The sequence below is a fragment of the Thermochaetoides thermophila genome (genome assembly GCF_000221225.1).
Source record: "Thermochaetoides thermophila DSM 1495 unplaced genomic scaffold scf7180000011820, whole genome shotgun sequence".
NCBI lineage: Eukaryota > Fungi > Ascomycota > Sordariomycetes > Sordariales > Chaetomiaceae > Thermochaetoides > Thermochaetoides thermophila.
In genome coordinates this window covers 593,664-620,716 of record NW_006383036.1, presented here as the reverse complement: position 1 = coordinate 620,716, position 27,053 = coordinate 593,664, and the positions used below count along the sequence as shown (strand labels likewise).

General features: G+C 52.8%; 5 protein-coding genes across 5 annotated transcripts; 3 read left to right on the top strand and 2 right to left on the bottom strand.

Moving 5' to 3' along the window:
• Positions 1-449: 449 nt before the first annotated feature.
• CTHT_0051760 (putative DNA replication protein) lies at positions 450-2,415 on the top strand (the record flags this gene model as incomplete). Its single annotated transcript, XM_006695454.1, has 3 exons — positions 450-754; positions 817-2,274; positions 2,325-2,415. 3 exons carry the CDS (start codon positions 450-452, stop codon positions 2,413-2,415), a joined length of 1,854 nt encoding a protein of 617 aa, XP_006695517.1.
• An 826-nt stretch (positions 2,416-3,241) lies between these two features.
• CTHT_0051750 (uncharacterized protein) lies at positions 3,242-4,922 on the top strand (the record flags this gene model as incomplete). The annotated part of the gene is made up of 3 exons (XM_006695453.1): positions 3,242-3,397; positions 3,469-3,666; positions 3,747-4,922. The coding sequence occupies 3 exons, from the start codon at positions 3,242-3,244 to the stop codon at positions 4,920-4,922; spliced, it is 1,530 nt and encodes a 509-aa protein (XP_006695516.1).
• Positions 4,923-9,052: 4,130 nt separating this feature from the next.
• On the bottom strand, positions 9,053-12,985 carry CTHT_0051740 (uncharacterized protein; the record flags this gene model as incomplete). The annotated part of the gene is made up of 8 exons (XM_006695452.1): positions 9,053-9,324; positions 9,425-9,748; positions 9,965-10,256; positions 10,752-11,448; positions 11,522-12,373; positions 12,436-12,466; positions 12,659-12,759; positions 12,822-12,985. The coding sequence occupies 8 exons, from the start codon at positions 12,983-12,985 to the stop codon at positions 9,053-9,055; spliced, it is 2,733 nt and encodes a 910-aa protein (XP_006695515.1).
• A 3,803-nt stretch (positions 12,986-16,788) lies between these two features.
• Positions 16,789-23,288, bottom strand: CTHT_0051730 (uncharacterized protein; the record flags this gene model as incomplete). The annotated part of the gene is made up of 4 exons (XM_006695451.1): positions 16,789-17,835; positions 17,894-21,619; positions 21,745-21,980; positions 22,928-23,288. The coding sequence occupies 4 exons, from the start codon at positions 23,286-23,288 to the stop codon at positions 16,789-16,791; spliced, it is 5,370 nt and encodes a 1,789-aa protein (XP_006695514.1).
• Positions 23,289-24,122: 834 nt separating this feature from the next.
• Positions 24,123-26,039, top strand: CTHT_0051720 (putative mitochondrial large ribosomal RNA protein; the record flags this gene model as incomplete). The annotated part of the gene is made up of 1 exon (XM_006695450.1): positions 24,123-26,039. One exon carries the CDS (start codon positions 24,123-24,125, stop codon positions 26,037-26,039), a length of 1,917 nt encoding a protein of 638 aa, XP_006695513.1.
• Positions 26,040-27,053: the final 1,014 nt, after the last annotated feature.

Here is a 27,053-nt window from a genome sequence, read left to right as displayed (position 1 = left end):
GATATGCTGGCCTAAATTCTGTGTATATATCGTCTCTATACTGTCAGATGTTTGTTGGAGTCTGGTCTATCAAGGAGCAATAGCAGGCCTCAGTTGTGCTTGGGCAGAGGATTGCATCTGGAGATGATCGTCGATACCAACAACCAGACCTCGAGGCTTGTAACTTACGATGTAAGCCGTAGAGTGTTACATACAGCGCGAAGCACGTGGGGAAAGCGGGGTCCACCTGCTCCAATTAAGGGCTGCCCCACGACACGCGTTTGCGCGTGGCTCGTCGCGACCCCTCCAAACTCCAAACTTCACTCCAGGCCCCCAGCCTAGACTCAACAAGCCCACCTACTTACTTCATCCCAACATCGACCTATACACCGCCCTGGCTGGCATTATAGTTCGATCCTGAGCACTGCGGTACTTTTGTAGGAGTAAGCAGAAAACGGGATCACAGCGAGATGGCGGCACAAGCAATCACCCAAGGTGCTATCGAGGCTATCTTCTTCGACCCCGACCGGGCTCAGCGTCAGTTTCCGGTGCCTGTCTTGCAATGTCTGCAGATCAAGACCCTCTCCGGGCAGCAGACGGGCGCGCAGCAGCCTGGTGGCGCTGAGAGGTACCGCATCGTTTTGAGTGATATGCGGAACTATGTTCAGTGCATGCTGGCTACCCAGGCCAACCACGTCGTCCATGATGGCTCGCTTCAGCGCAACTGCATTGTGCGTCTGAAGCAGTACCAGGCTCAATCCGTCAAGGGCAAGTGGTAAGTCGAATCCGTGGGTCTTATTCTGTGTAAAAAAAAAAAGTACTCGCTGACATCCCCAGGGTTCTCGTCGTGCTGGACCTTGAAGTGATCACTTCCCTCGGCACTCCAGACAAGATCGGCGAGCCCAAGGGTTTGGACACGCGAGACACAGAGCCCCAGGCCAACGCAATGGGCGGCACTAGTTTCTACGGCGCCAAGCAGGAGCCGCAGGAGTCGAAGTCGCAGGTACAGAGACAGATTTCTACCGGTAGTACAAGGTCCAATGGGAGTGGGGGGGGCGGCATGTCTCATAACGGCAGCGTCATCTACCCTGTCGAGGCGCTGTCTCCCTACAACAGCAAGTGGACTATCAAGGTCCGCGTTAGGTCGAAACCGCCCATCCGGACCTGGCACAAGGCCAGTGGCGAGGGCAAGCTCTTCAATGTCATCCTCTTCGATGAGACCGGCGACATCCGCATGACTGGCTTCAACGACGCTGTTGACCGGTGGTATGACGTCTTGCAGGAAGGCCAAGTCTACTACATCTCCGGCTGCAAGGTGAGGATGGCTCAGAGGAAATTAGACGCTCGCGCTAGTGACTACGAGATGGTGATCGATCGCGACACTGTCATCGAAAAAGCAGAAGATGACGGCAGCGTCCCGCAAGTCCGTCTGAACTTGTGCAACATTCAGGACCTGCAGAACGTGGAAGCAAATACCATTGTTGATGTGCTCGGTGTGATCAAGGAGGTCGGGCCGGTAGACTCGATCATCAGCAAGACCACCCAGAAGCCGTTCGACAAGCGCGACATCACGCTGGTCGACGACACCGGTTACTCGGTGCGCCTGACGCTCTGGGGCAAGCAGGCAACGAGCTTTGACGCCACCGAGGAGTCGATCGTCGCCTTCAAGGACTGCAAAGTAAGCGACTTCAACGGTCGCAACCTGTCTCTCCTATCCTCCGGCAGCTGGTCCGCGGATCCAGATATTCCCGAAGCGCACCGGCTGAAGGGCTGGTACGACTCGATGGGTCGGACACAGTCGTTCCTGACGCACAAGAGCATGAGCAGCGTGGGCGCGGCGACCGGCCGCAAGGACGACTTTAAGACAGTCCGCCAGGTCAAGGACGAGAACCTGGGCATGGGCGAGCAGCCCGACTACTTCAGCCTCAAGGGAACCATCGTCGCCATCAAGCAGGACAACTTTTGCTATCCCTCGTGCCTCACCGATAACCCACCTTGCAACAAGAAAGTTACTGATATGGGTGACGGCACCTGGCGCTGCGAAAAGTGTGATGTTACCCACGACCGCGCCCGGTACCGGTACAATTTGGGTGTCATGGTTAGCGACCACACCGGACACCTCTGGGTCACGTGCTTCGATGATATCGCCAACGTGGTCATGGGCCGAACGGCCGACGAGCTCGTTTCCCTCCAGGGTGACAAGGCGGCGCTTGATGCCATATTTGAGGAGGCCAGCTGCCAGAAGCTTACGTTCCGCGTCCGGGCAAAGATGGACACTTTTGGTGATATGCCTAGGTAGGTTTCTGTCTTGTCTACCAAAGGGATGACGACTAACGGGTGCTCAGGGTCCGCTACCAGGCTATGAGTGCCACGCCCATCGACTTCAAGTCGGAGGGCCACAAGCTGGCCGAGCTCATCAGGCAGATGAGTGTTTAAGCGGGAGGACAAGATTTTGGAGTTTAGTTGTTGGACCAGATGGTCAACAAACGACAACTGAAATTCTTCGTTCTGGCACAACGTGGTCTACTGAACACAGTGGGGAGCGAGGGGGTAGCGCGGTTAGGGGCAGGCTTATGTATTGGCTGCGCCCCAGATGGGAGTTCATGCTGATGGGATGGCTTCGGGTTATATGGCCTGGGATATTGGGACGATTATTCTGGGGAACTTTTCGGTACCGAACAGTGAGACTTAATCAACGACGTAAATATCTGGTTTGTTTGACGGCGAGAGATGTTGCCATGGCCGCCCGAAGGTCGTTGTGATGGGCTCAGGGTTAGGGTCTGTAACGACCTTTCCTCCTTACGAGTAATTTTTACCAGCTGTAAAATTACATCACTCAAAGTGGGGGGCTCATCTCCAGCGCCGTCACCAAAGCGGGGCCAGGCTGCCTAATCGCGGGGAGCTCCAACCTCCAATCAAGTGGACCAGCATCAACAGCCCGCCGTGAAGTCGCCAGCCTCCCTGCTGAAGCAGCCGCTGAAAGAAGCAGGAATTATATTTGTGATATCATCTTAGAAGATACCGCAAGCACTCGCATGACCCGATCGCTCACGGCTGTCCCCTCGGCGCATTGGAGTCGGCCCTGACTCCAAGCTCAGAAGCTTTCCAACTTCAAAAACTTGAGAAGCACCGATACCTTGTTCAGCCCAGTGTTGGTGACTTTCGTCTTTCACAAGACCTAATATCCTACGGCCTACCCTGAAATTCAGTTAATTTCTGCTACGCTTTACCTTCCTCCCCAAGTCGATACCCAACGTCACACATGGACCGAATCGCTTCGGTGCTGCTGGAGTTCCCACCGGTGGGCGCCCAGCTCGAGGGCGCGCAGTACAACCAGGCCGCCGTCCAACACGCCAAAAATGTTGAAAAGCTGTTGTCATCGCAAGAGCTGCATAACTATGCTCACCAGCTGATTGATGTATGCGCGACAGCTCTCTTTCCTTTTCCTCTCCGGACTTCCTCTGGCTGACTGACTGGACTCTGCTACAGCATGTTCACCCGACCGACCACACTATTTCATACCTGGGCCTGCTGGTCGCCGCCCATGACGCTGGGAGACTCACTCCGGAGGACCTTTTGACCAAGATTACTACGTTCGCCTGCACGTTTGACAGCAGGCAGATACGGTATTTTGGGAAGCATTTCTCGGCGGTGCTGGGCTGGATCAGTAGCGGGACGCTGTTTCCTGTGAGTCCCTCCGCGACTGCGCGGTGATCCTTGGCTTTTGCTAGTCGGACGAACGGCCATTAATATACCCCATTCTCCAGGCTTCCGTCGCCGTCGAGCTGCTCACCACAGCCCTCCTGCGCCTCGACCCTTCCGGCTCGATGTTCACCTCCCACCACCTAGCCCTCGTCAAACTCGCCTACACAACCGATAACATCGACGCGGCCCTCCCTATCCTCGAAAAGGACATCGTCTTCTACCCCAGCGGCAAAAAATTTGCCGACTCGCGACCCCCCTGCGATCCGGACGTGCCCCCCGTAGGCTACATCACCGTTGAATCCGGGCTCACTCAAAAAGTGAGCAGCAGCGACGTCATGCAATACGACCTCCTCCGTGGCCTGGCGTTTATCCAGCGCCGCGCCTGGCGTGCCGCCTTTGAGGCCCTCGAGCGCGTCGTTACCTACCCCGTCAAAGACTCCCACGCATGTAGCAAGATCATGGTTGAGGCGCATAACAAGTGGATTCTGGTTGGACTCCTGCTCAACGGACATGCTCCCGCCCTTCCGCCGACGACATCCCCTGGCCCGGCCAAAGCATACACCACCTTGTCCAAGCCCTATCTCGCGCTGGCGCGCGCATTCGAGGAAAGAACGCCGGATAATTTGAGGGCTGAGTTCGATGCCGTCCCCGCGAATGTCTGGACGGAGGAGAATAACCTGAGTTTGGTCCGTCTGGTCATTAGGCACTACCAGCGGTGGCAAATCCTGAATATGCGGCATGTGTATACGAAGATTCCGCTCTCACAGATCAGAGCGCGTACACAGAGCGCTGAGACGGGGGCGCCGCTGGCGACGGATGCTGAGGTGGAGGATTTGGTGGGGCAGATGATTCAAGAAGGAATGTTGAGGGGGGTTGTGGAGCATCCTGATAATGGTGAACCCTATCTTCGTTTCTTAGACGAGGCTGAGGGGAGCAGCAGCAGGAGTAGCGCCGGTGCCGAGTCTGGGGAGAAGGATGGCGAGGGGACGATGACCGAAGCGGAGTTTGCCGCGCGCATGGCGGAGGCTGCGCAGCGGATTAAGGGGCTGGAGCCGCTGGTTAGGGCGGCAAATGAGAGGCTGGGGAAGACGAAGGAGTATATCCGGTTTTTGGTCAAGGAGCAGAAGGAGAAGGAGCGGGCAGAGAGGGGGGCCGCCGCGGGGCAGGAGTATGTGGATAGTTTTATGGCGCAGGTAGAGGATGAGGATTTGATGATGGGGGTTGCGTCGAAGTATTGAGAGATTGGCTGAGGGTTGAGGCCTGGCTAGGGTGATGGTACTCATGGAGAGGGAAGGGTTTTTGTGTTTTTGAAATGGAATGGAACGTGTGGGAAACAACAAAGAAGGGATAACAGTGGCTGGCTGCGGATACAGTCATGGTGCGTGCTTAGTTACTGCTGCTTACGAAGCCTGGCGTTTTTAGAGGTGTGTGCATATCATGGGAGAGGAAACATGGTTGATAAATGGAACCATGATATGGATTGTGTGTGGTTGTGTCCATATGCTTTGTGGATGCTGCGGAATGACTTATTTATCGGAAAAGCTGAGTGAAAACTCAGGAGGATTCGGCACCGTAATCCAGCTCATGATGGGTGTTAAGAGAGGCCAGCACTGTAGTCAAAACTCAGGAAATGACCTACATCCTCTCCATATAACAGAAACAACCTCTTTTACAGGGACATAGCCTGCTATCCGCTGTTGTATCTGGTCTATCTGAGACCTACAATAGCAGGAATGGAAAACCAATCTCTTCAACCAGGCATACCTTAGAGAATCAGGGAATCCTCTGCAGGCTCTGGATATCGTTTCATAGTGTTAGGCTCCATCTGGGCTCCCCTCTCCTCTTTCCCATGCGATCCTAACCCTGAGAACTAGGGACATGTTTTGCATTTAATAAAAGAGAAAAGGTAAGACATGGTTCATCAAGACACCCTGCAGCTTCCGAGGAGAACCCTGTCGTGAGCAAAGACTGAGAGAGAATTGAACATAAGGCAACACTAGGACGAGGTAATCAATGTCAAACAGTGCGTTCACGCCTGCGTGTTGAGTATGAAAGCCCAATGACACAAACAGGGTTCAAGCTGATAAGGGCTCATGGGAGAATCAGGGTTGCTGGTAGAGGTTGGAAAATAACCTACATTCCAAGTTCAGAGATCTATCTGGACAATGCGATGGAGCAGGTATTCCCTCCGAGTCCCTGTTCCATGATCACAATCTCCCCGTTCGCAGTGAGATCTGACATGGGACGCGACAAAAGGATGCTTTGCTTCCATTAGATGTGTTCGCTTTTTGAGCACTTCTGCTCCTTCTCTAAGTACTTATCCAAGTCCACCTTTCTCTAGGTCTTTAAGACTCCTTTCTTTCTTAACTTCCCTCTTTGGCAGTGCTGGACTCCCCTCCCGGATCTCCCCTCGCAAAATCATTCTTCTTCTTTATCTCTTTCACCCTCTCTTTCTCTCAAGTTCTCTTTTAAGACTTCCTTCTTCCAATCCCAAGTCTTCTCATGTGGAGGTTTTTCTTTTCTCCTCTCCTATTCTAACATCATCCTGCTGTCTTCTCATGAGCAAGGGAACAGCCCTGAGAGGTAGTTCTTGTGCTTCGAAAAACAAAATGTTGTTATTTTGGTCAGTGAAAAAACACACAGCTTGATTCAGGGCTGAATAGGTGCTGTACTACTGCCATAACATTGGTAGTTGCCCAGTATATAGGAGAAAACGAGGACAGCAATACGCTGGGTGACGGGGAACAGAGAAGGGACATGCATCATCAGGGTAGATGAAGAGAGGCTAAGGTATCACCTCAGCTGCCTAGAGTGTCAGTTGAAGGGAAGAAAGAGAAGGAAATGCCCGGTTGAAGGTTGAATATGGTTGTACTGCTAAGTGAAGGATGAGAGGAGAAGGTGATGACAGGAAAGAGAAGGGATGACAGTACGCTGAATTGCCGGGAACATTGAAAGGAATGGCAGGAGGAGAAGGAAGATGAAATACATGCTGAGGGTCGGAATGCAACGCTGGCCATAGTAGAGAGGAAGCATCTTAGCACAGAGGAGGGATCTCACGACAAAGCAACCTGCCACCTTCAACAAGACTCATTCCCCAAGACAGTGAATGTCTCTACTCTCAACAACACACCCCATATGTGATGGTAAGCAACCTAACATTCGACGAGACGCGCCCATCACAACAACCATTTTCACACGCCGTGGTGTCCAGATATTGGACCACCCGACAAGACGTAATTTTTGAGTGAGAGGCATCTTTGGTATCATTGTGGTCTTAAAAGGAAGATCTCAGCCTCAAGTTATTATGAGAACGGTCATCATATACCTTGTTAAACAGACGGTGCCAAGGCACAGACGTGGCCAGGTTTATGGATTCTCCGGTCGTTAGAGAGCATTAAGTCTCTGTGACTTACCATCAGCAGCTTTCCATCTTCTCGAAGTTCCTGTACCGTCATCAGATGGAGCCGCAAGTCACTATGACTTCGCATCTACGAGTTCCAGTTTGGACTGTTCAGTCCCAACCTCAAAGCACATGTCATGCAACACCGCCAAGACAACTGGATTGATACGATACACATCTTGATTGTAAACATCCAGTTTTTCATGGAACTGCATCTTGACTTTTGTCAAGGCGACTCTAGGTCGGACGACGCCAACGAAGATCGGTTCGGCTGGGAACCCAACAGCAACTTTCGTAAAATCAAGGAGCCCACTGTAGATGCCGGTTGTTCACAAGACCGGCCATAACCTCAAGGAACTGGTTGTTGGCGCTGGCTGTACTAGAAACCGGAGGCCAGCACAGTCATGGTTGCTGCAGACAAGGACGACCCTTAGAGTTTGGCTAACTAAGCGCCGTACAGAAATGTTGTCCGGGACAGTGTGCTGGTCCTTGATTCAGGACTGGATTGGATTATACCGCTGCCTGTTGCCAGACAAGAGTAATGCTTAGAGCTGAATCTCATGGGCCGCATGGCAGTATTATTTGGGTTAGTAAACCGGTCCTCGGTTCAAGGTTAGATGGGGTTGGTTGTACTGCTGGCCGTACTTGAACTTCGCTGCTTGGCCTTTGAGGACCTCTCTAATAATGCCAGTGTATAGAAAGGCTGTCGGTAGCCGATACTAGTGTGTTGGTGCCCACAGCGGGTGTTAACAACGAGTGGAAGCAACGGGGGGAAGGGAATGTATCCTATGCAGGCACTAACGGGGGGAGGGGGACTGCTCGTCGCCGGCAGTACCGAGGCAAGCAGCTCCCAAATGATGTTCCCAGCATCACCGAGCGGTTGCTGTACCTGGGCGATAATGGCAGGCATTAACAGTTGGCACTAGCACCAAGCATTAGCAACGGGCTGGTGAGCCGTCCCTTCAGACAGCAAAACCGCATTTCCAATCTCCAGTCGCTTCTCACGGACCTTTCCAACCCTCGTCCAGACAAGACTATGCGGCGTGTACATCAGATCAAAAAGCCCTTCTAACCTGCTAATCCTTCACGAAAAGTATAAATATTATCGTGGGTAAATATGCCATATCCAAGAAGAAAGCGTCCTGCTACAGGATTATCGGCATATCCTAGCTAAGATAAAAAGAAACAGCTCCCCTTCCGTCTAGTAGTCCCGGCTGCCGTAAGTGTCTTTGTCGGGAACGGACGAAACGAGCGAGCTGAGACGACCAGCTGTGGGTATAAGACGGCTACGGGCAGAGGGTATCTCCGTCTGTGGTTAGGTTATCTACTACGATGTCCCCTACGACGGGCAGGATATGGCGAGGAGGGCCAAGGGCTACGAAGATCCTGCGGCTGCAGCCTGAATGAGTTTCCGTCCAGTGTGAATGTGAATCTGTCTGTCGCTAATATAGGTCTTATCTAGCTCGCTGCAAAGCTTGGAGAGAGAGTATGGTTGGCACTCCCTGCGGGCGGTTACATCGGGCTTTAGCAATGGGTGCAGTGGATTCAACATCGGTTTAACCCCCTACAAAGGTAGACCCCTTGAGCGGAAAGTCAGAGCCGGCATTAGCAGCAGACACCAGCAATGCCCTTATCGCCTGAGGTTGGCTGTCTGAGTTCAAATGTGTCTTTCTCTATCCAATGTGACAGGGATGAGCCTATTTCACGCTATGTGATAGTTCAACTGACGTAGTCTTCATAAGTGAGTTCATTGACTAGATGTCCCATTGCCAGTCTATCAACGTTGACCTATCTAACAAGTTTTATTCTGCTCTCAACCCCACTATCTACACATTCTTGTAAACATACTGGTAATATGCCAGGGAACTGGTAGTAAGAAGCAGAAAAAAACAGCAGGAAATGGTAAATAGAAGAACTTTTTAGAAAAGCACACACTCTTGATGTAGAAACAGGTTTCTGTGTCTCCCTTTACTCGCTTTCAAGCGAAAGATCCTCTTCGGCTCTCTGCTCCTGCTTGACATCCTCGCCATGGGCAAAGGAGAGCACAGAGTACGGGTTGCCGTTGCTGCCGCTTGTACGAGCTGGAGCCGTGGCGATGCTCACCCCGTTGCTGCTGGTCGCAGTGGTGGTGTCTGTCGAGCGCGTGTTGTTGCTCGCGACGGTGCTGGCAGCACTCTGGGTGTGGGGAGGAGCGATTGGGCCCCAGGGGGAGGGAGAGGAAGCCGGGATGGAGGGGAAATCTGTGAAAGGTGAGGTTAGTACAAATTACTGCAGGGAAAATTGTTGGTTTGGTTTTTTTTGGGTGGGGGGGGGGGAAGAGAGGGGAGGAAAGGAACTTACCAAATGCGCAAGTCCCCTGCTTCTTACCATCAGCACAAGAACTATTCCCGTTCTCAGAGCCCGAGCTTGAGTTAGACAAGGAGCTGCTGTGGCCCCAGAGAACGTCCTGGCCCCAAGCACCTTTGCTGGGACGGTCCCAAACAGACTGGCTCACGCTACCAGATGGACGGGAAGAGTCGATGCGAGCAGTCGCAGCAGCAGTACCCCGAACAGAGCGAGGAAGCGGGGTCGGGCTGTCAGGGGCACGTTCCACAAGGCAACCAGGGAGGGTGTTGGGGCGTGGGCCGCGATTCAGCAGGCTGGTAGAAGAACGCTGGGAGGCAGCTGAAGTGTTGCCACTGAACTGACCCAGCGTCTGCTGCGAATTTATCAAAACCCTGCTGCTCCGCAGCAGGCACATCCTTGCGCCACGGGCCAGCCAGCACACTCGCCGCCTTGCTTCCCGCGCTCAAACCTCCCATCCCCCTCCCCCTCCCGATTACCACCCCCCTGCGGACGACTCCTCCACATCACGACCAGATATCTTGCCACTGAACGAACCAGCAATCCCCTCCTCGACACCCCTGATTGGCGCGCTCAACATAGCCTGCTGCTTCTTCCACCACGCCGGATACCCATGGAAGAGGCCAACCATCTGCTGGGTGGCGGGGTCGCGCGGCATTTCGTGGAGGAAGCGACAGCCCTGCTGGGTGAAGGCGCAAACGCCCTCGTGCACCCACTTGTCGCAGTAGATTTTGATGGGCTTACCGTGGGAATCGACGCCGCGGATGTTGCTGTTGGGGATGCTGGTGTTGGTGTTGTTGGTGGTGCGCGCGGCGGAGATGTTGTGGCTCTGTGAGAGAGTTAGTGAATGTTTAAATACTTTGGTAGGAAGAGGGGAAATTGGTTTCTATGGGCTGGGAGTGCAGTTGTCTTTGTTCATGTCTGTTTGAATGCTCGTTTGAAAACGCTGTCAGGAGCAAAGGAAGCAAGGGATGCGGGGGAAACTGGAATGCAGAGGAAATTTTTTGAAGTTCAAGATCTGAGCAGTAAAGCGATGCTTCATGTTTTTCAGTGTCACTGAGATTAACAGTCCATGAAACGGAGCTTTTCTGTGGATTGGGGTGTTGTGCTGTTGGGACCATTTCAGGGGTTCAGGAGTAAGTAAATATTTACCTGCTTGTTGCCGAGGTTACCCGCATTGTGTGTCTTCCCCTGATGTTAGCCCTCACAACACAACATCGCCCAACGCCACGCACTGACACCTGAAGAGTGGAAACCTTTCAAGGATATTGCCAAGAATGACAAGAAAAATGATTAAAGAAGGGTAGCAGGAATAATTGCTTACCGGACGCAACGGTTCAGTATTCGTATTGCGCCCATCACGTCCCACACCCGTGGGAATTGGCAGCGCGATCAAGCGCTCCGCATCAGGACCCGTCTCAGTCACGGGAATACCAGCAAGCGGATACGGAAGCTTATCGACCGGAACCAAGCGGGTACGCGAGCCATCGGGGCGCACAAAGCAGTAGCCTTGGATATCGGACGAGATGGTGAAGCTGATGGTGATCTGGTTGTTGGAAGTGAAGGCGACGTTGAGATTGTTATGGCTGTTGACATTGGAATCGTTATTGGGGTTGATCCTAAAGTTGTTTCCAGTGACGGTGGCGCAATGGGGAGGGTTAGTTGTGTTCTGGCCGTTGGCGACATTAAGGGCGTTGAGCCTTGCGGCGAGGGTGTCCTCGGTTGGATTGATGATATAGGGAGAACCGTGACTATTATGAAGGCCAGGGTTGCGAGAGCCGCTTGTAACCTTGCTGACCGCATGGGAGGTATAATACTCGGCACTAGTAGTGGGCTGAGGAGCTGAAACTGACGCATTCGGCGGCATGCCGGAAACAGAGGCCGAGAACCCAGGCACATTATTCAAGCCCGGCGCAGGATTGCAAATCGGATCGGCACCCGGAGGAGTTAGTCCGGAGCCAGAGTCGACGCCAGCGATTTCGCTCTGCACGCCCATGTTGATGATGTTATTGGCCATACTACTGATAAAAAGTTAGTGACATTAATGCTTTCATTATTAGCAGAGCTTATCATGACCAAGAAATAGCCACTTACAAGGTAGTTTGATGTCCAGAGCGCCAGTTCTGCGAAAGGTAAGCAGCGGGGATATTCTGACTGCGGCGAGTCGCATGTTTTGGAACAGGATTGGCACTGAAGGAGGCCTCTTGGTAGTGTTCAGCCCCAGTGTAGCCTTTATACCGCGCATTATAGGTCATGTTATTTCCAATTGACTGACTGGCCAAGTGACCGTTGCTGGAGTTAATCAAGCTGGGCCAACCGACTTGCCCCGTCAAAGAGGACTTTGCCGTAAGAAAATCGAGGGCTAAGGCTGAGGATCTAGGAAAAGAAGAACCTTTCAAGGGCTGGTGATCAAGCCTAGACATGTTGTGAACGAGGGTTTGATTGACTGAGAATACAGGGGTAGGCAGCAAAGTGATGTCTTTGGTGCTTGACAAAGGCTCTGCTGCAGACGGAGGAGAGGAGGAGGAGGAAGAGGAAGAGGAAGAGGAAGAGGAAGAGGAAGAGGAAGAGGAAGAGGAGGAAGAGGAGGAAGAAGAGGAGGAGGAAGAAGCTGGGAATGTAAAAGAGGAAGATTCTGGCGAGTTTCTGGGGGAAAGGCAAGAATTATTAGGGCTGTCCGGGTCCGTCTCGGCTGCGGTTTGATCGGGCCCATCTCCGGAGCCCCTCGCGGAGTCTGCAGCACAATAGGTAACTGGTGCGGTATGTGTGATGGTCGGTGGGGAATATGTCGCAGCCGGGGTCTCGTCGGGGAGAATTTTGGATTTGTTGCTTCGAGCGAGGCACGTAGTCTTATCGTGTGAGGAGGCCAGACAACTCGTTTTTACAGAAGTCTCATCGGAGGTCGCGCGGGGCCGGTCGGGCTGATGTTTCGCCGAGCCAGCAGTTCTGTGAAGCACAACACTTAGCACGGCTGTGTTTGGCACAATTGCATTGTGGTAGTTTCATACCTGCTTGTTTGACCATTGTTGAAAGCTGTGGCTAAAGAAAGTGAAAGAGAAGTCTGGTTTGGAATCTGGTCAGAGGTCGTTCCAAGCCTGGGTGCCTTATTATCGTCCGAGGTTATGACTTTGTCTATCAAAGAAGTTGAAGCACCTAAGCCGGCAATGAATCCGTTCATGGTAGCTTCAGATTTAGTGAAGGAAGGAGAGCAACTGTGTGAGCGAGTCTCACTCAGTCCAGTGCTCATGAGGTCTATCTGAACCCCCTTTCCCTCAATGTCACTCGTAAGCCCATTGCAAGAGCTGACTTGCCAATCGCTGGAGCCAGTGATTCTGTTGAACACCATAGTTAACAAGGTTAACTCAGATGTCCTGTCATAAAGATTGTTTCTCACCCAGCAGCATAATTAACCTGACCATTTCTGGAGTCTGTTGTCCTGTCCAGGCCACCAGATGGTGCCCCAGTATCATGTTCGCATTGACTTCCATTCACAAATTTCTGGTCGGTTGAGAGAGATCCATTAATGAAGTCAGGAGAACTATGACCAGAGAGCATCATTTTGACTGGTGTTCTTGATATCTTCCGAGTCCCGTGGCTTTCAGGTCGTGTTGTTGTGTTTGTATCCTGAACTGTTGTTTCTTTCTGTCCGGTCCTGCTCGCATGGTGATTTGAGTCTGTTATCTGAGGGGTTGTCGTTTCTGATGTGTTTTGAGTGTCAGATTGCTCAAGAAGAACTGTCGCAATCTGATTGTCCTGTTGCAAGACTGGGTAGTGACAGTTACAATGAGAGTTGTTGGAGCTGCTGGGACCCTTGCTATCCCCTTTGACAGATGTGCCCTTCTTCTCGCATATCCTGACCGTTTCTCCCAGGCATCCAGGTGTTCCCTGAGACCCCAACTCTGAGCTGATCTTTTGTGAAAAAGCTGTTGCAGTCTCAGACTCAGTCTTTCCATCATTGCCCCCATTGTGCACGGTCTGAGAAGAAACTGGTGCCGTCCCAACTGCTCTTTCCCCAATCTTGTCTTCAGTTCTCAAGACAGAAACTCGGTGGTTGCTTGACCAAACAACATCCTTCGTGTGTTGTATTGTGGACTTCTCGCCAGCCTCAGCATTCGCTGTGTCATTTTCCAGAAGTGAAATTGGAAAAGAGACATTCTTCAAGTCTATATCCCTGAGAGAAGGAGACTGGTTCCTAGCCACATGTTCTGCGCTGAAGCCGGACTGGTGAGTGTTAATATAGGCTTTAAAATTATGAATTCATTATGCCATGTGAACAGGCGAAGAGAGAGAGAGAAAAGAGAGAGATGAGGAGTAGGAAGGGGTGGGATCCTGAAATTAAGAAAAGTCTGTGCCTCTTCAGGATCAACAAAACAAGCATGCAGCCGGACATACCTTGAGTCTCGAATCATTTCCAGCCAGACCACCTTTCTGGCAATCTTGTTTTCCCCAACTTGAGCACTCCAATATCACGCAATTTCTGCAGGGTATCTGGCTTTGGACCTCTGGTGTTGGGCGACTTGAACCAGAAAACTTACTTGTAGAAGATTCTTCCAACGTTTCTTGTTGCGTTGTTTGTTTGCACTCCATGGTGAAATCTTGAAAAAGAGATAGAACTGCTAGATCACCTCACTTGTTGTTGAAACGGATATTGGTGCGGCTAGTGGCAATGACAAAACGTAAAATTCAAAGTAAGTTGGTCAAAAAGTTGTGATGTCGTGATGAAAGGAGGTTTTGCCAACAAGGAGCTGGCAGACAGTAGCGGCGAGCAAACGGACTTGTGTAGTTAAAGTCTGATGCCGGCGTTTGAGTTCTGCCAGCGTCTGATCTATACCGCTTGTAGGTGTGTTTGCTGTTGTGTCCGACCAGACTCAACTTTGACGGATCAAGATCTTTCTTTACACTTTACGACTCTGTTCATGGTGTGTGTGAGGCTAAGTGACCGAATTAAGCTGATGTGATGGTGTCCCAGATCAAGACTCACCTATCCACTCTTAAAAAAAACCCAGTTGCCTTACCAATATGTGGCGAAGCAATTCAACCAACACAACCTTAGTAACATTACCGAAAGACCGGTGAGGCAGACACAAGGCGAGTTTGTGTTCCCTTCCTGTCGAGGCGAAAGCTGAGGTTGATTGAGATCTTCCAAAGATGATGATGAGAAGGCAGCAGCAACCATGAAAATAGCTAACACAGCATGAGTGTTGGAAGAAATCAGGGGTTTACCGCACTTCTGCCCTTTTGTACAAAGTGAAAGCTAGGACCAGTACAAGACCGCCCGTGAAGAAGCAACACAAGTGGGAGCATGCTTATTTTTAAAATGATCAACACTGCGCTCTTCATCTCCCTCTCTAAAGCAGGCTGATCCATGCTGCTCAATTTTGCCATGCTTCTTTCTCCCCTTCTAGAACACGCCCCTCTCCTCTACTCGCTCAGGGTCTTCCCCTGAACTATGCGGCTTCATAATGCCACATGACATGCATTACATTAGAGCAAAGCGCAGCAAAGCACAAAACATCAAAGGATGAGAATACTACCAGACATAGCAAGAGCAGCCAAAGAGAGTGTGAGAGTTTGGACTAGCCAAAAGCACAAGCAAACGCCCTAACAGCTCAAATAAGGTTCCCTGCGTTAGATATGCACCATCAAGCCCGGCAACGTGCATGTTGGAGAGGGTTTGTCGATGCACGTGACAAACAGAGTAGCAATGCCGTTAAACTTCTTTGCTCCCAACACAGATGTGAGAGAGAGATAACGGAAGGGATTCCGGAGTTCAGAAATCTCTTTTGTTCAGTGGGTTAATGAATCAATTGTGGAAGTCAGATGCTCTTTGATCGGAGAGATCGAGGACATCCGGTGCTGTTGATACTTCCCCCATGACAGACGTCAACAAAAACTCTTTTTGTGTCCTGCTGTGTTGTCCCTTCGGCTCACTGCCGGCAGTTCCACGCAGGCATGCAAGCCACTCGGTAGTATGCATTTGGCTTCAATGTTGATGCAGAGCAGCGGTGTCTTTCCACTTTTGCTTGTTGACCTTCAAGCCGCTGAAGGATGCAAGAACAAGCAAGAGAGGAAAAAATCATAGCGGCCACCGAATTTGAGTGATGAGCAAGTGATGGGAGATGTGATCTGACTTTCAGAAGTAAGTTAACTCTTCAAAAGGGGGACATGCTTGCCCGATCAGTTTCAAGAGAATTGTGTATCTTCAATTGGTTATCTACCAGTCCATCATAACCACTTCTCCATTTAACAATGCGCCTGGCAAGGGGATAAGGGGAGAATAAAAATTGGATGTTGCCTGGTCAATACATAATCCTTGGACTCTTGGCCTTAGACCCATCATCATATGATGATACCCTTGCTCGTTCTTCTGACTACTTCTAACCCCTTGCTCCGCTAGAGGGTTGTATCTGATCCCAGTGAATGCAGGATATGAGCCCCCTAACTCAATAAGTCTCAAAGCAATGACCACGACATCTCTGGTAATCATTTGATTATTACTATGTACCTTACCCTTTCCTCTCCCTTAACCATAGGGTATGCCATAACCTTAAGTAACTGCTTCTGCCTCATGAGGAATGAACTAAAAAAAAAAAAAAAAACTAAGAGACTCAAGAATACCCCATCGATGAATGTCCATGCACTTGACCCATCCCAGCAAAAACCTAGGTATAAGTTCATTCCACTCTAAAACGCATCACCAACCTCCTCCCTTCTCACGAACTCCATGCCATATCATACGCCGTAACACTCCCTCTTGCTGAACTCAAATCAACCCTCTACCCTATCCCATGCTCCCTCCGAAAGCAAAAACGAAATCCTCTACTGCAACTCTCCCTATTTACCTACCCTCTTGACCCCTCTCAACTTCCCCCCCAACCAATTCCTTCTCCAAACCCACATATCCCTCTCCCGTTCCGTGATCTTCCCCTTCTTAAGTATGGTCGTAATACGATCAATTGCTAATCGCAGCGCCACCTCCGACCTCTGCTCCGGACACTCCCATGAGTCGGGGTGCATGAAGCCGCAGACGAAGCACGGCGTCTCGGACATTTGCAATGGTGCTGGGGCGGGGGCGGGTATGGGGACGGGGGTAACAGGGGGTTGAGTATGGGAATAGTGATGCGACGGGATCGGGACGGGAACTGGGACGGGTGTCGGAAAGGGGGGGTATGACGGCACAACTGGCGCCTGAGATAAACCTTGTGACATTGGCATCGTTGGCGGCGGTAAGTGCCCCGGCTTCGGAGGGGCAGAACGGCCGGGAATAACCGACGGCGGGATGGGCGTCACCCTGGCAGGAATCGTCGCTCCTGATGATGTCGTTGTTGTGGTGGTAGAGTTAAGACTGGGAATAACAATCGCTAGAGTCGCTCCCGTTGTTGTATTGGCGGTTGTGCCGGCAAGAGACCCTGCTGCTGCACCTGCGACTGCAAGAGTCTCACCACCAACGGATCCATTCCCAGCCCCAGCGCGGGCATGCCCGTTGAGCAGAGCGTTGCCGTGACGTTTTTGTCCGGGACCAGGTTGGGCGGTAGTCGCAGTCCCTGTGCCTGTGCCTGTGCCTGTCCCTCCTGCTCCTGCGGTCTTACCTCCTGGCCCTGATTTTCCATTTCTCTTACCTTTCTTCCCTTGCTTTGCGTCCCCCTCTCCGTCGAGAGGGCAGAAGACTGCAACTGTTGCATCTGCGCCGGAGGTCTTGCCCTTCTCCTTCTGGCGGCTGCCGCGCTCGCTGCTGCTGCCACCGCCGCTTGCACTGCCTTTTTTGCGGCCGACGGCTCCCGTTTGGTCTTCTTGCTGGTCTTTTGGGCTGACGTTGGGGAGGTTTGTGTGGTCGACTTCGGAGTCTGCTTTGGGCGTTTGCGTGAGCTTGTTGTTCTCGGAGCCGATGAAGGGGTTGTGGTGTCCGTCTGGGCTTGTTGTTTGCGAACTCTCGCTTTCTTAGGCGTGGATACCACAGCTGTTGACAGTGAGGCTAGACTTCCAGCCGCTGTAGCTTTAATATTCCTAGACTTTGCAGTCGTTGTCGTTGTCGTTGTCGTCATCGTCGTCGTCGTCGTCGAAGCGCCGTCTGGACTTCCAGCAGCCTTCTTCCTTGCAATCTTTGTCAAAGACGCAGGAACAGCACCATCCTGCCCGGCCAGACTTCCAGCCGTTCTCGTCTCACTCTGCGACTCTTGCATCTCTTTCTCTAACGTCGACTTACCATTCGCAGCCTCGCTGTCTCTCTCCTCCTCCCCCTCCTCTTCCACCACCACCACCACCTCCTCCTCCTCGTCGCTTGACTCAGCATCACTCTTATCGCTGCCCACAAAGTCCCCGTCGCCATCAGCCTGGTCAGACTCAGCGGCTGCCGCATCCGCGCCATCGTCAAATTCAAAGCGCGGGCCAGTGTAGCTCGCATACGCAGCCTGCATCACGTTAGCCCCTCCCTCGTCAAACCCTCTTCCAGAGACAGAGAGTACTTACCCCCCTCCTGCGCCCCCCTCGTCCCAATCTCTCCAACTTAGCCTCCTCCTCCCTGCGTGCCTCTTCTTCGCGTTGCTTCAAAATCTGCTCCCACACGCCCACACTCACACTTGTCTCCTTCACCTGCAAATCGTCCTTCAGTCCTCCCTCGTCATTCGCCCATACGCGAGCAAACGCAAACGCGCTCTCGGCACTCTTATCTTCGCCCGTCTTTGTCTCCTCCATCATAGATCTATCAAGCAACCTCTCAACCGCCGCCGAGTCGTACATAATCGCCTCTTTCTTCTTTCCCTCGCCAAAGAGCGCGGCCGCGCCGTGCTTGAGCACGGACTCCACGTCGTTGGGGGCGTCCTCTTCGTTGTCGAGGATTTCGATCAACAAATGATCGAGGGCGAGTTTCTTGCGGCCGATCTGGAGGATTTTTTCCTCGACGGAGTCGACTGTCATGAGCTGGAAGCAGAGAACTTTTCTGCGTTGGCCGATACGATGAGCGCGCGAGAGAGCCTGGATATCTTGGTGCGGGTTCCAGTCTGGATCGAGGATGATAACCGTGTCGGCAGTGGCGAGGTTGATGCCCACGCCGCCGGCACGGGTCGATAACAACATGGCGAAGATGTCCGAGTTGGGGGCGTTGAAGGCGTCGATCTTCTTCTGCTTTTCCAGAGAGGACTGGTTGCCGTCCAGACGCTCGTGCTTCAAGCCCAGGCCATTGAGGAAGTCCTCAAGGATGGTGAGCTGGTCTAAGAACTGGGAGAACATAAGCACGCGGTGTCCTCTCTCCTTTAGTTTGGGCAGCATGATCTCCAGGAGCATCAGCTTCGGCGACGCCTCGATCAGGTTGCGCCTCATGACCTCGGGCGGGACGTTGCGGTCCTCAATGGCCTGCGAGTATATGAAGGGATGGCAGAGGCACTTGCGCAGCTGCATCAGAATATTGCTCAGCGACCCCCGTTCCGACGGCTTGAGCTTGCCGCCCTGCTGGACAAACACGCTGCGGATCAGCTGGGGATTCCTCTCCATTATGGACTTGCACAGCTTCTCCTGCAGGACGGACATGCTGACGGGGACGATGATCTGAGCCATAGGCGGGAGGAATGTGAGTACCATGGCCTTGGTCCGGCGCAAGAAGTAAGGCCTGATCAGGTCGTGCAACTCTGGCAGATTCTCCGACGTGATCTGGCTGAAGCGCTCGTCCAACTGGTCTGCCCTCATCGCTGGGTCAATAAACTGCAGAAGATTAAACAACTCTCGCTTATTATTCTGCAACGGCGTGCCCGTCAGCAGCAACTTAAACGGGATCTTGAGCGAACTCAAGACCCTATACAGCGCGCTCTCATCGCTCTTGAGCGCCTGCGCCTCGTCGACCACCAAACCCGCCCATTTCACCGACTTCAGCCGCGGATCACAGTCCTTGACGCTGTCATACGACATAATCACCACATGCGCGCGCATATCCCTCGCGCCTCCCGGAAAAAGCTCAAAATCCAGCGCCAGCGTCTGCGACACTTTCCCTCCATAGTAGGCCACGACCCTTAGATCCGGCGCCCATTTCTTGATCTCTCGCCTCCAATTCGCGCACGTCGCGTTCGGCACGACGATCAGGAACGGCCAGACCTTGGGCGCAGTCAGGATAAAGCTCGCCAGCAGAGCGACGACTTGTACCGTCTTGCCCAGGCCCATTTCGTCGGCGAGGATGACACTCCGCTCGTATCGGAAGTTGTATAACATCCAGTTGAGCCCTTCGAGCTGGTATGCCATCAGCTTGCACCCCTCTCTCAGGCCGGGAGGTTGTTCCTTGACTTCGATATCCCCGAAGTCCATTTGCCGGAAGCGTTCTATCCTTGCCCGCATGGCAGGCCACGGCTCGGGCCGGAAATGCTTCCCGTTGAGGTACTCCCGGTACGCATCGAGATAGGCATCCCAGATGGGCCCCGAGTCCGGCGACGGCGGCGTGTCCCAGACCACGTCATCATACCCCAGCCCCTCGAACTTCACGTAGATCTTAACAACGTGAAACACGCGGTCGAGGTCATACTCAAACCTGTCGCTGCGCGACATCGCCCTATACCTGTTCTCATCCTCCTTCGACCGGGTCGCGTAGCGCACATCGAGTATAATATCCGGCGTGATCCACACGTCATGAATCGCGTCCTTCTCGTGCCAGCGCAGCAGCGAATCCGTATGTCTCTCCCCCTCAACATCCCCACTCCCCTGGCCCAGCGTCCGCCGAATAAACGCCTGCCGCATGGCATGCTTCGCGATGCCGTACACCCACGCCCCCGGCATCCAGACGCAGTGGTTGTACGACTTGTGCTCCCACTTGAGCAGATACTCGAGCTGGTCCTCCGTGAAATCGAGCAGCGTCTTGCCCTCAGAGTAAAGCTCCCTCCTCGCCGGGCGCCACGCGACGATCTTATCAATCTTCAGCTCCTCCGTGTCCTGGCAAAGCCGACACATCCAGCTAATGCCATACTCCTCGAGCCTCGCCCTCCTGGCTTTCGTCAAATCCCCCCCTGCCCCCGAGGTCGTCTTCCCCGGCAATGGCAGACACTCCCAACACCAAGCACACTTACACCTCCCGCACCTAAACAACACCCTCTCCGAATTATTCACCAACGTACCCTCGACCTTGGTAACCGGATCCACGCCGCCATTCTCAGCCCTCATAACCTCCTCCTGCTTCGGCGTCCTGCGCGGCGCAAACCTCACACAACTGGGATTCCTTCCCCCACACTTCTGGCACATATCATATTTCGGAGCCCTCTCATCCCTCTTTTTATGAACCCCGATGCACCAGCGGCATTGCAAGACAAACATGTCCGGGCCGACCTTGGTGACGGCGTGTTCGCGCATGGAGCGGTTGCCGAGGCAGGCTTTATGGTAGGAGTTGGAGCAGCCCTGGCAGGGGACCATGGCACCTTTGATGCGGTCGTCAGCGGCGTGACCACAGACGTCGCAGGTGGGACTGTGGAAGAACTTAAAGTCGGGGGGTGGAGGAGGGAAGAGTTCGCGCATGTTGGGGATACGCGGGGCTGCTGCTGCTGCTGCTGCTGCTGCTGCTGCTGGGGGCCGATCGTCGTCGACATAAGTTATATCCTCATCATCGAGGTAGGTGTCGGAGATGATTTTTGTGGCTCTAGTCGAGCGTGACGACCGCCTCCTGCGATCTTCGAACTCGATATCCGAGTCTCCCCAATCCTCTGTTTGCTTAGCAGCCTGCGCTTTCTGCTGAGTCCATATCCTCGCCGGGGGCTTCCTCAACGCAGTCAACCGTCTCTGTTTCCTTGGCTGTACGATATCAGACTGCACCAGCGAGATATTCGTATCATCCCCATCCGAGTCCTGCAGCTCGTCCTTATCATCATAAACCCCGTTCATGGAGTAACTATAACTAACCCTAGGTCTGAGTCTCCTCGTCCTCATCGACCCAAGATCATTACCTCCCGGCTGATTCCCGCCCTCGATAGAGACGAGCTGGCTCGAGCTGGGGCGGGTGCTTGTTCTTGTACTTCTGCGGCTTGGTACGGCGTCAAGGAAATCATCCATAGGCCCGAGGCGAGGCCGGATGCCGCCGCCGCGGGGTTCTGAAACAATATCATCGTCGGACTCTTGCTCGTCGTAGTAGTAGTAGTCATCTGCGTAGACGTTGTCGTCGTCGCCATCGTCGTCGTTACGCTTGCGCTTGTGCGTGCCGGGAACTTCGGGGAGGTCGTCGTCGAGGTCGTCCTGGGAAGGGTTAGCATTGAACGGGTTGATTCGGATGGGGGTTTGTGTGCAGATTGGGCAAGACGGCATGGCATGGCATGTCATGATGAAGCAGACTGAGTTGCCACTTGGCGGTGTCTGCTTACCATTTCTTCGTCCGGGTCGTGCTGCCACTCAGAAGGCTGGTAGTCTGAGTCTAGGTCCATGGACGGGTAGTATTCTGGCTGGAGGTCATCCTCTGATTTGTACAAAGAGGCATCGTCAGGCTGGTATTCCGAACCAGCGTTAGGCTGGAACTCAGAGCCTTTGTCCCCCGGCTGGTACCCTGAGCCCACGAAGGGCTCTTGGTCCATATCGGAGTCCATGCGCTCACGTGCGTAGGCTAAGGGTAAGGATATGTATGAGGGCAAAGATAGCGTAAAAGATAGCTCCCGATCGGGCCAAGTGTATGGGCAGTGAGGCAGAATGGTAATGATGGGTGATGATGAACTGGATGGTGATGAACGTGGCGTAGGTATGGAATGGTAGAAGAAAGAATTGTGGTAAGAAAAAAAAAAACTCGAAACGAGGGAAGGGGTATTTATGCTGAGAATGGTACTGACGATGGTTTGCGTGGTCAACGGCCCAAACTCAGACCGAATGCACAAAACCACGACGATATGAAGTCCAAACCATGGCGGAGAGTTCCCAGAGAGCAAAGGACCAACAACAGCGCGATTGTATGGGTATCTCAGCAGGGAGATGCTGCCCCCAACCCAAGGCTCTCCTTTCTCTCTCATCCAGGCTTCAAACGCCATCAAGACAAACAATACCATCTCAATGGCCCCAAAGCCAGGCAAGAATGATAAGAGCCTCCATCTTGCCATGTCGTGCGCGACATACCAGCCCGTGCCCTTCGCGTACCTCTCACTCCAACAAACGTTAACCTTTACTCTCCTGCCATGCCATTCCCATGCATAAAATGTGTGCATGTATGCTGCCGTGCAGCCATGCCAACCATCACCTTGCCAATTACCCTCCCTCCCCCCCCCCTCCCTCTCTTAAAAAAAAGCGAATCTTCAGAAATAGGTTGTCTTACCCTACGCCGTTTTCTACTCCCGCTCCCCCGCAATCCCTCCTCTTCTTCCGGATCCCATGGCTCAATCTCAACCGCTTTGTACTCATTCCTTTTTGAAGGGGGCATCCACGGTATCACAACCGCAATATTTGTCGTCGTCTCTGGGCCCGCCTTAACCATGCCGTTCGCTATCTTTGCCTTCATCTTGGTGGCAGGCTTGGTTGTTGTTGTTGTTGTTGTTGTCGTGATTTGAACCGGACTAACACACCTACTCGTACTCCTCCTCCTCCTCCTACTCCTACTCCTACTCCTACTCCTACTCCTACTCTCACTCTTGATCAGACTCTGGCTCCCTTGCGAAACAACCAGCGGACTGCTACTCCCACTTTTGCTCCAACTCCTTCTCCCACGTAGAAGTTCGCTCAGGCTGGGGATGAATGACTGCGCTGGGGGGGCTGGCATCCTCCTCTGCAGGGTCTGCCCTTTCGTCTGCTGGTATTGTTGTTGTTGAGCGAGAGCCTCAGACAGCCCAAGTGACGCATTGGTGATTCCATCGAGCCCATCCAAAATATCGGGATGGTCATGGTCGTGGTCGTCTTCGCCGTTGCCGGTGTGGACTTCTTGTCCCGGCATCGTCGCTGTCGGTTAGGGGTTACTACTAAGATCGACATTATCCCCCGCAGTGGCGGCAGTCAGCAAGCGATACAACTGCTTGTCGTCGGAGTCGTTGAAGTTCGTTATGAGGGCCGGCAGTTTGCAAGTTTTCGAGCAATTAAAGAGGGAGGAGGGCTGTCTCTCGGAAGTAAGCGATGCCCCAGCTTCAAAAAAAAAAAAAAAAAAAAAAGAAAAGACCCAAGAAATTGAAAGAAAATATTTCGCAAAAATCGTAAATAAAGATTATGCGCAGAGTCAGAGCCGCACTTACCAAACCTTCGACATTTTAGACGGGTACCATGCTGCCTGTCAACGGCAATTGTCTTGATTGTCTATCGAAGTCGCTCCATCGAGTCTTGACTTGATATACTCTGACGCGTTCGCATCGCGTTGAGTGCGTGGTATGAGTTCGACTCGCACTGTGCATGGGATGGTGGGGTGGTGGGGTAGTTCTTGGCACGTTTTATTGGTTGATTGATTAGAAAAAGGTGGGTCCTCGTTTTTGGGGCCAGAAGGGTTCTCAGGAAAGGAAATTCAGTTCCTTAATCTGAGAGACTCCGAGAGTTAAAGAAGTACAACAACTTCATTCATTTTCAAGAGGCCTCGAGTTGAGGCCAGTTGTTTCTTCTAGGCTTCTGTTTAAGTCATTTTTAGTACTAATTGAGTTGAGCAGGTCACATTGATACCCCTCACAGTGCCCTCACTCAGTTTTGTCTTTTTTTTTTTTCATATTCTTGTTTCAATTCTCACTAGACTCAATTCAACACTCAGCTCCCCTCAACATATGGCAACAATACACTTCTCATAACCAAAATGCTCCCCCTAACCCTCCAAGCCGCCCGCCGGCCAATTCCCCGCCTGCCCAATGTCCGCCTGACCCGTCCCGCGTCTATTCTCTCCGCTATCCGCGAGGGTATCGTCAAAGAAGAACACTCGAACCCCCAGGGCCCCGACATCGAGCGCCTGAAACAGCTCGCGGCCGAAGGCAAAAAACTAACCTACAAGCAACGCCAACAACTGCGCGAGGCGCTCGAAGCGGAACGCCCGACCTACCGCATCCGCAAGGGTAAGAAGGACATCACGGAAGACCCGGTCGAGGAAGTGTTAGGACCCGATGCCAAGACGCGGAAGGCGAGGTTCTACGATCCGCAGGAGAGTTTCGGAAAGGATAGCATTGTGTGGAAGTTGAAGGCGACGGGAATGGTAGAGAAGTATAGAGAATTACAGAAGCAGATGGGGGGGAAGGCGACTGCGCTGGCGGCGAGGAAGGCCGCGTTGGAGGTGTTCAAGGAGGGGGGTTTGATTGATGAGGAAAGGGCTAGGGGTAAGTATGACGATGACGACGACGAAATGGAAAAGAAAGGAAGAAAGAAAAGAAGCGGGCGTATTGACGCAGACGATATGTTTGCAGAGCTGGAGAGAGAAGTGAGCCCGCAGAAAGAGAGCGACCCATTCGCCGAGATGGAGAGAGAAGTCAACCGTGCGAAGAAGCTTTCCGAGTCGAGGGGGAAAGATACGCGTAGCGAGTGGGCAGTTACCAGCGATGGGAAGAGCACGATGCCAGAGGAGGTGAAAAAAGCGAGAGACAGGCCACGTGAGAGAGGCAACGGCAGAGTCAACGAGCACAAAAATCGCGACAACAAGCGCGATAGCCAATCCGCCCGCGAAGACGAAAACGAAAACAGAAACGAAAACGGCAACGCAGACGAGAGCAAATACCCCCGAAAATTCCGCTTCCCCCTCTCGATCCCCTATACCACGGCCGCCTCACAATTCCTCTACGGCAAATCCGTCGTCGAAGCCGCCCTGCTCTCCGCCCGCCGCAAGCTCTACCACCTCTATATGACCGACTTGCACCAGCGCAAAGACCCGTCGGGTTCCCGCGCCATGCTTGCCCTGGCCCGCTCTAAGGGTGTCCCCGTCACCATCCTCTCCGACGCCGACAAGCGACTCATGGATAAGATGGCCGAGGGCAGGCCACACAACGGCTTCGTTTTGGAGGCGTCTCCGCTGCCGCAGCCCCCCGTCACTGCCCTCGGCCCACTCCCCTCGTCCGAGGACGGCGTCCCCAAGCCCATCACGGAAATCCCCGTGACCCTAGACCACCAGTCCGCTGAAGATGCCTCCATCAATGGAACCTCCCCTTCCCTTCCACTCCCCTCCCCCCTAATCCCAGGTTACAACCCTCTCATCCTTATCCTCGACCGCATCTTGGACCCCGGCAACCTCGGCTCCATCCTGCGTACCTCCCTCTTTCTGGGCGCCTCAGCAGTCGGCATAACCCGACATGGTTCAGCGCCCCTCTCCCCAGTAACCCTCAAGGCCTCCTCGGGCGCAGCCGAGTCCCTCCCGCTGTTCATAATCCCCTCGTTACCACACTTCCTCACAACCACCAGACAAAACGGGTGGACCGTCTTCGCGGCATGCGCTCGCGACCCAAGCGTTAGGAAAAATAGACGGCATTGGGATCTAGATGACGTCCGGAGGGAGGAGCCGCTGAGGAAGGGAGGGTGTGTCCTGGTGTTGGGGAGTGAAGGGGAAGGATTGGAGAGGGCGACGGTCAAGAAGGCGGATTATGAGGTTGCTGTGCCGGGGGGAGGGGGGGCGGCACAGAGGGTGGGAGTCGAGAGCTTAAATGTCGGGGTTGCGGCGGGGTTGGTGGTGGAGGCCTTTATGGGAGGTGTTCTTAAGGCAAAGGAGGGTAGTTCTGGATCTGGGGAGCTTTGGTAGGGAGGAGTGGTTGGTGATGGGTTTGAGGGGGAGATGTGTGATGTGGGATGAGGGATAAGAGAGTGTGTGTGAGCGATCAGAGTGTAGGATTGGGTTCGATATGGGGATGGGATGTATGATGAGATATTACAGTGTATAAAGAGTGTGTAGTTTATGGGTTTGGATAGATGGCATGGGTTCATATTATGTTTTAAAAAGGTTTGTATTGTAAATGGAATGGGCTGGGAATGAAATTGCTTTCTTATCTTGAGATCACTCTGTTCTCTGAATCTCGTTGTTTCTTTCGACATCAGTTAATTGTCAGTTTCCCCTTTTCCATCTTTTTTTTTAAAAAAAAAAAAGTTTCTGTCAATGCTTTCCCCGAGTTCTCCCATCACCAACCCATTGAATACTTGGAGCTACCTTTTTTTTTTTTTTTTTCCAATTATCTAACCGCAACTTTCCGATTGACTTTCCTCACTCTTTCCTTTCATCTCAAACCATCCTTTCTCCCTCCCTCCCTCCCTCCCTCCCTCTCTCTCTCTTTCATTCATCAAATCAAGTTTTGGAGTTTTCTGCCTCTTTCTTTTGGGAATTTTCCCTCTTTTCCTTCCCCTTGACCAACCCTCCATTGGAGCGCCCCACCTATCACCCGGCCAATCGCGCGCCTTGTTTTCTTCGTATCCCAACCAAGCAACTCGTCAACAAGGATCTCGTCGCGCGATCGCATTTTACCCGCCGCCAACTTTCTCTCAATCAACCATCGTCAGCGCTTAAACAGTGCTCTGCTCACAACATCGACTTTTGCGAAGTCGCAACGAGGAATTGATGTCTCCTGATCGAGCGATCGCTTAATTGTTAAAAGAAAAGATTAACTTTGCGCGAGGTTGAGGCTTAAACAAACTATCCGCTCGCGTTACATACAGCCCCGCGCCACCGCGTCATCATCCGAGTCCCTGACCCGGACCAACCTGTCGGGAATCGCCTTCTCAACGATCAATCAAATCGAAACAGTCACTTGATTATCAACTACCA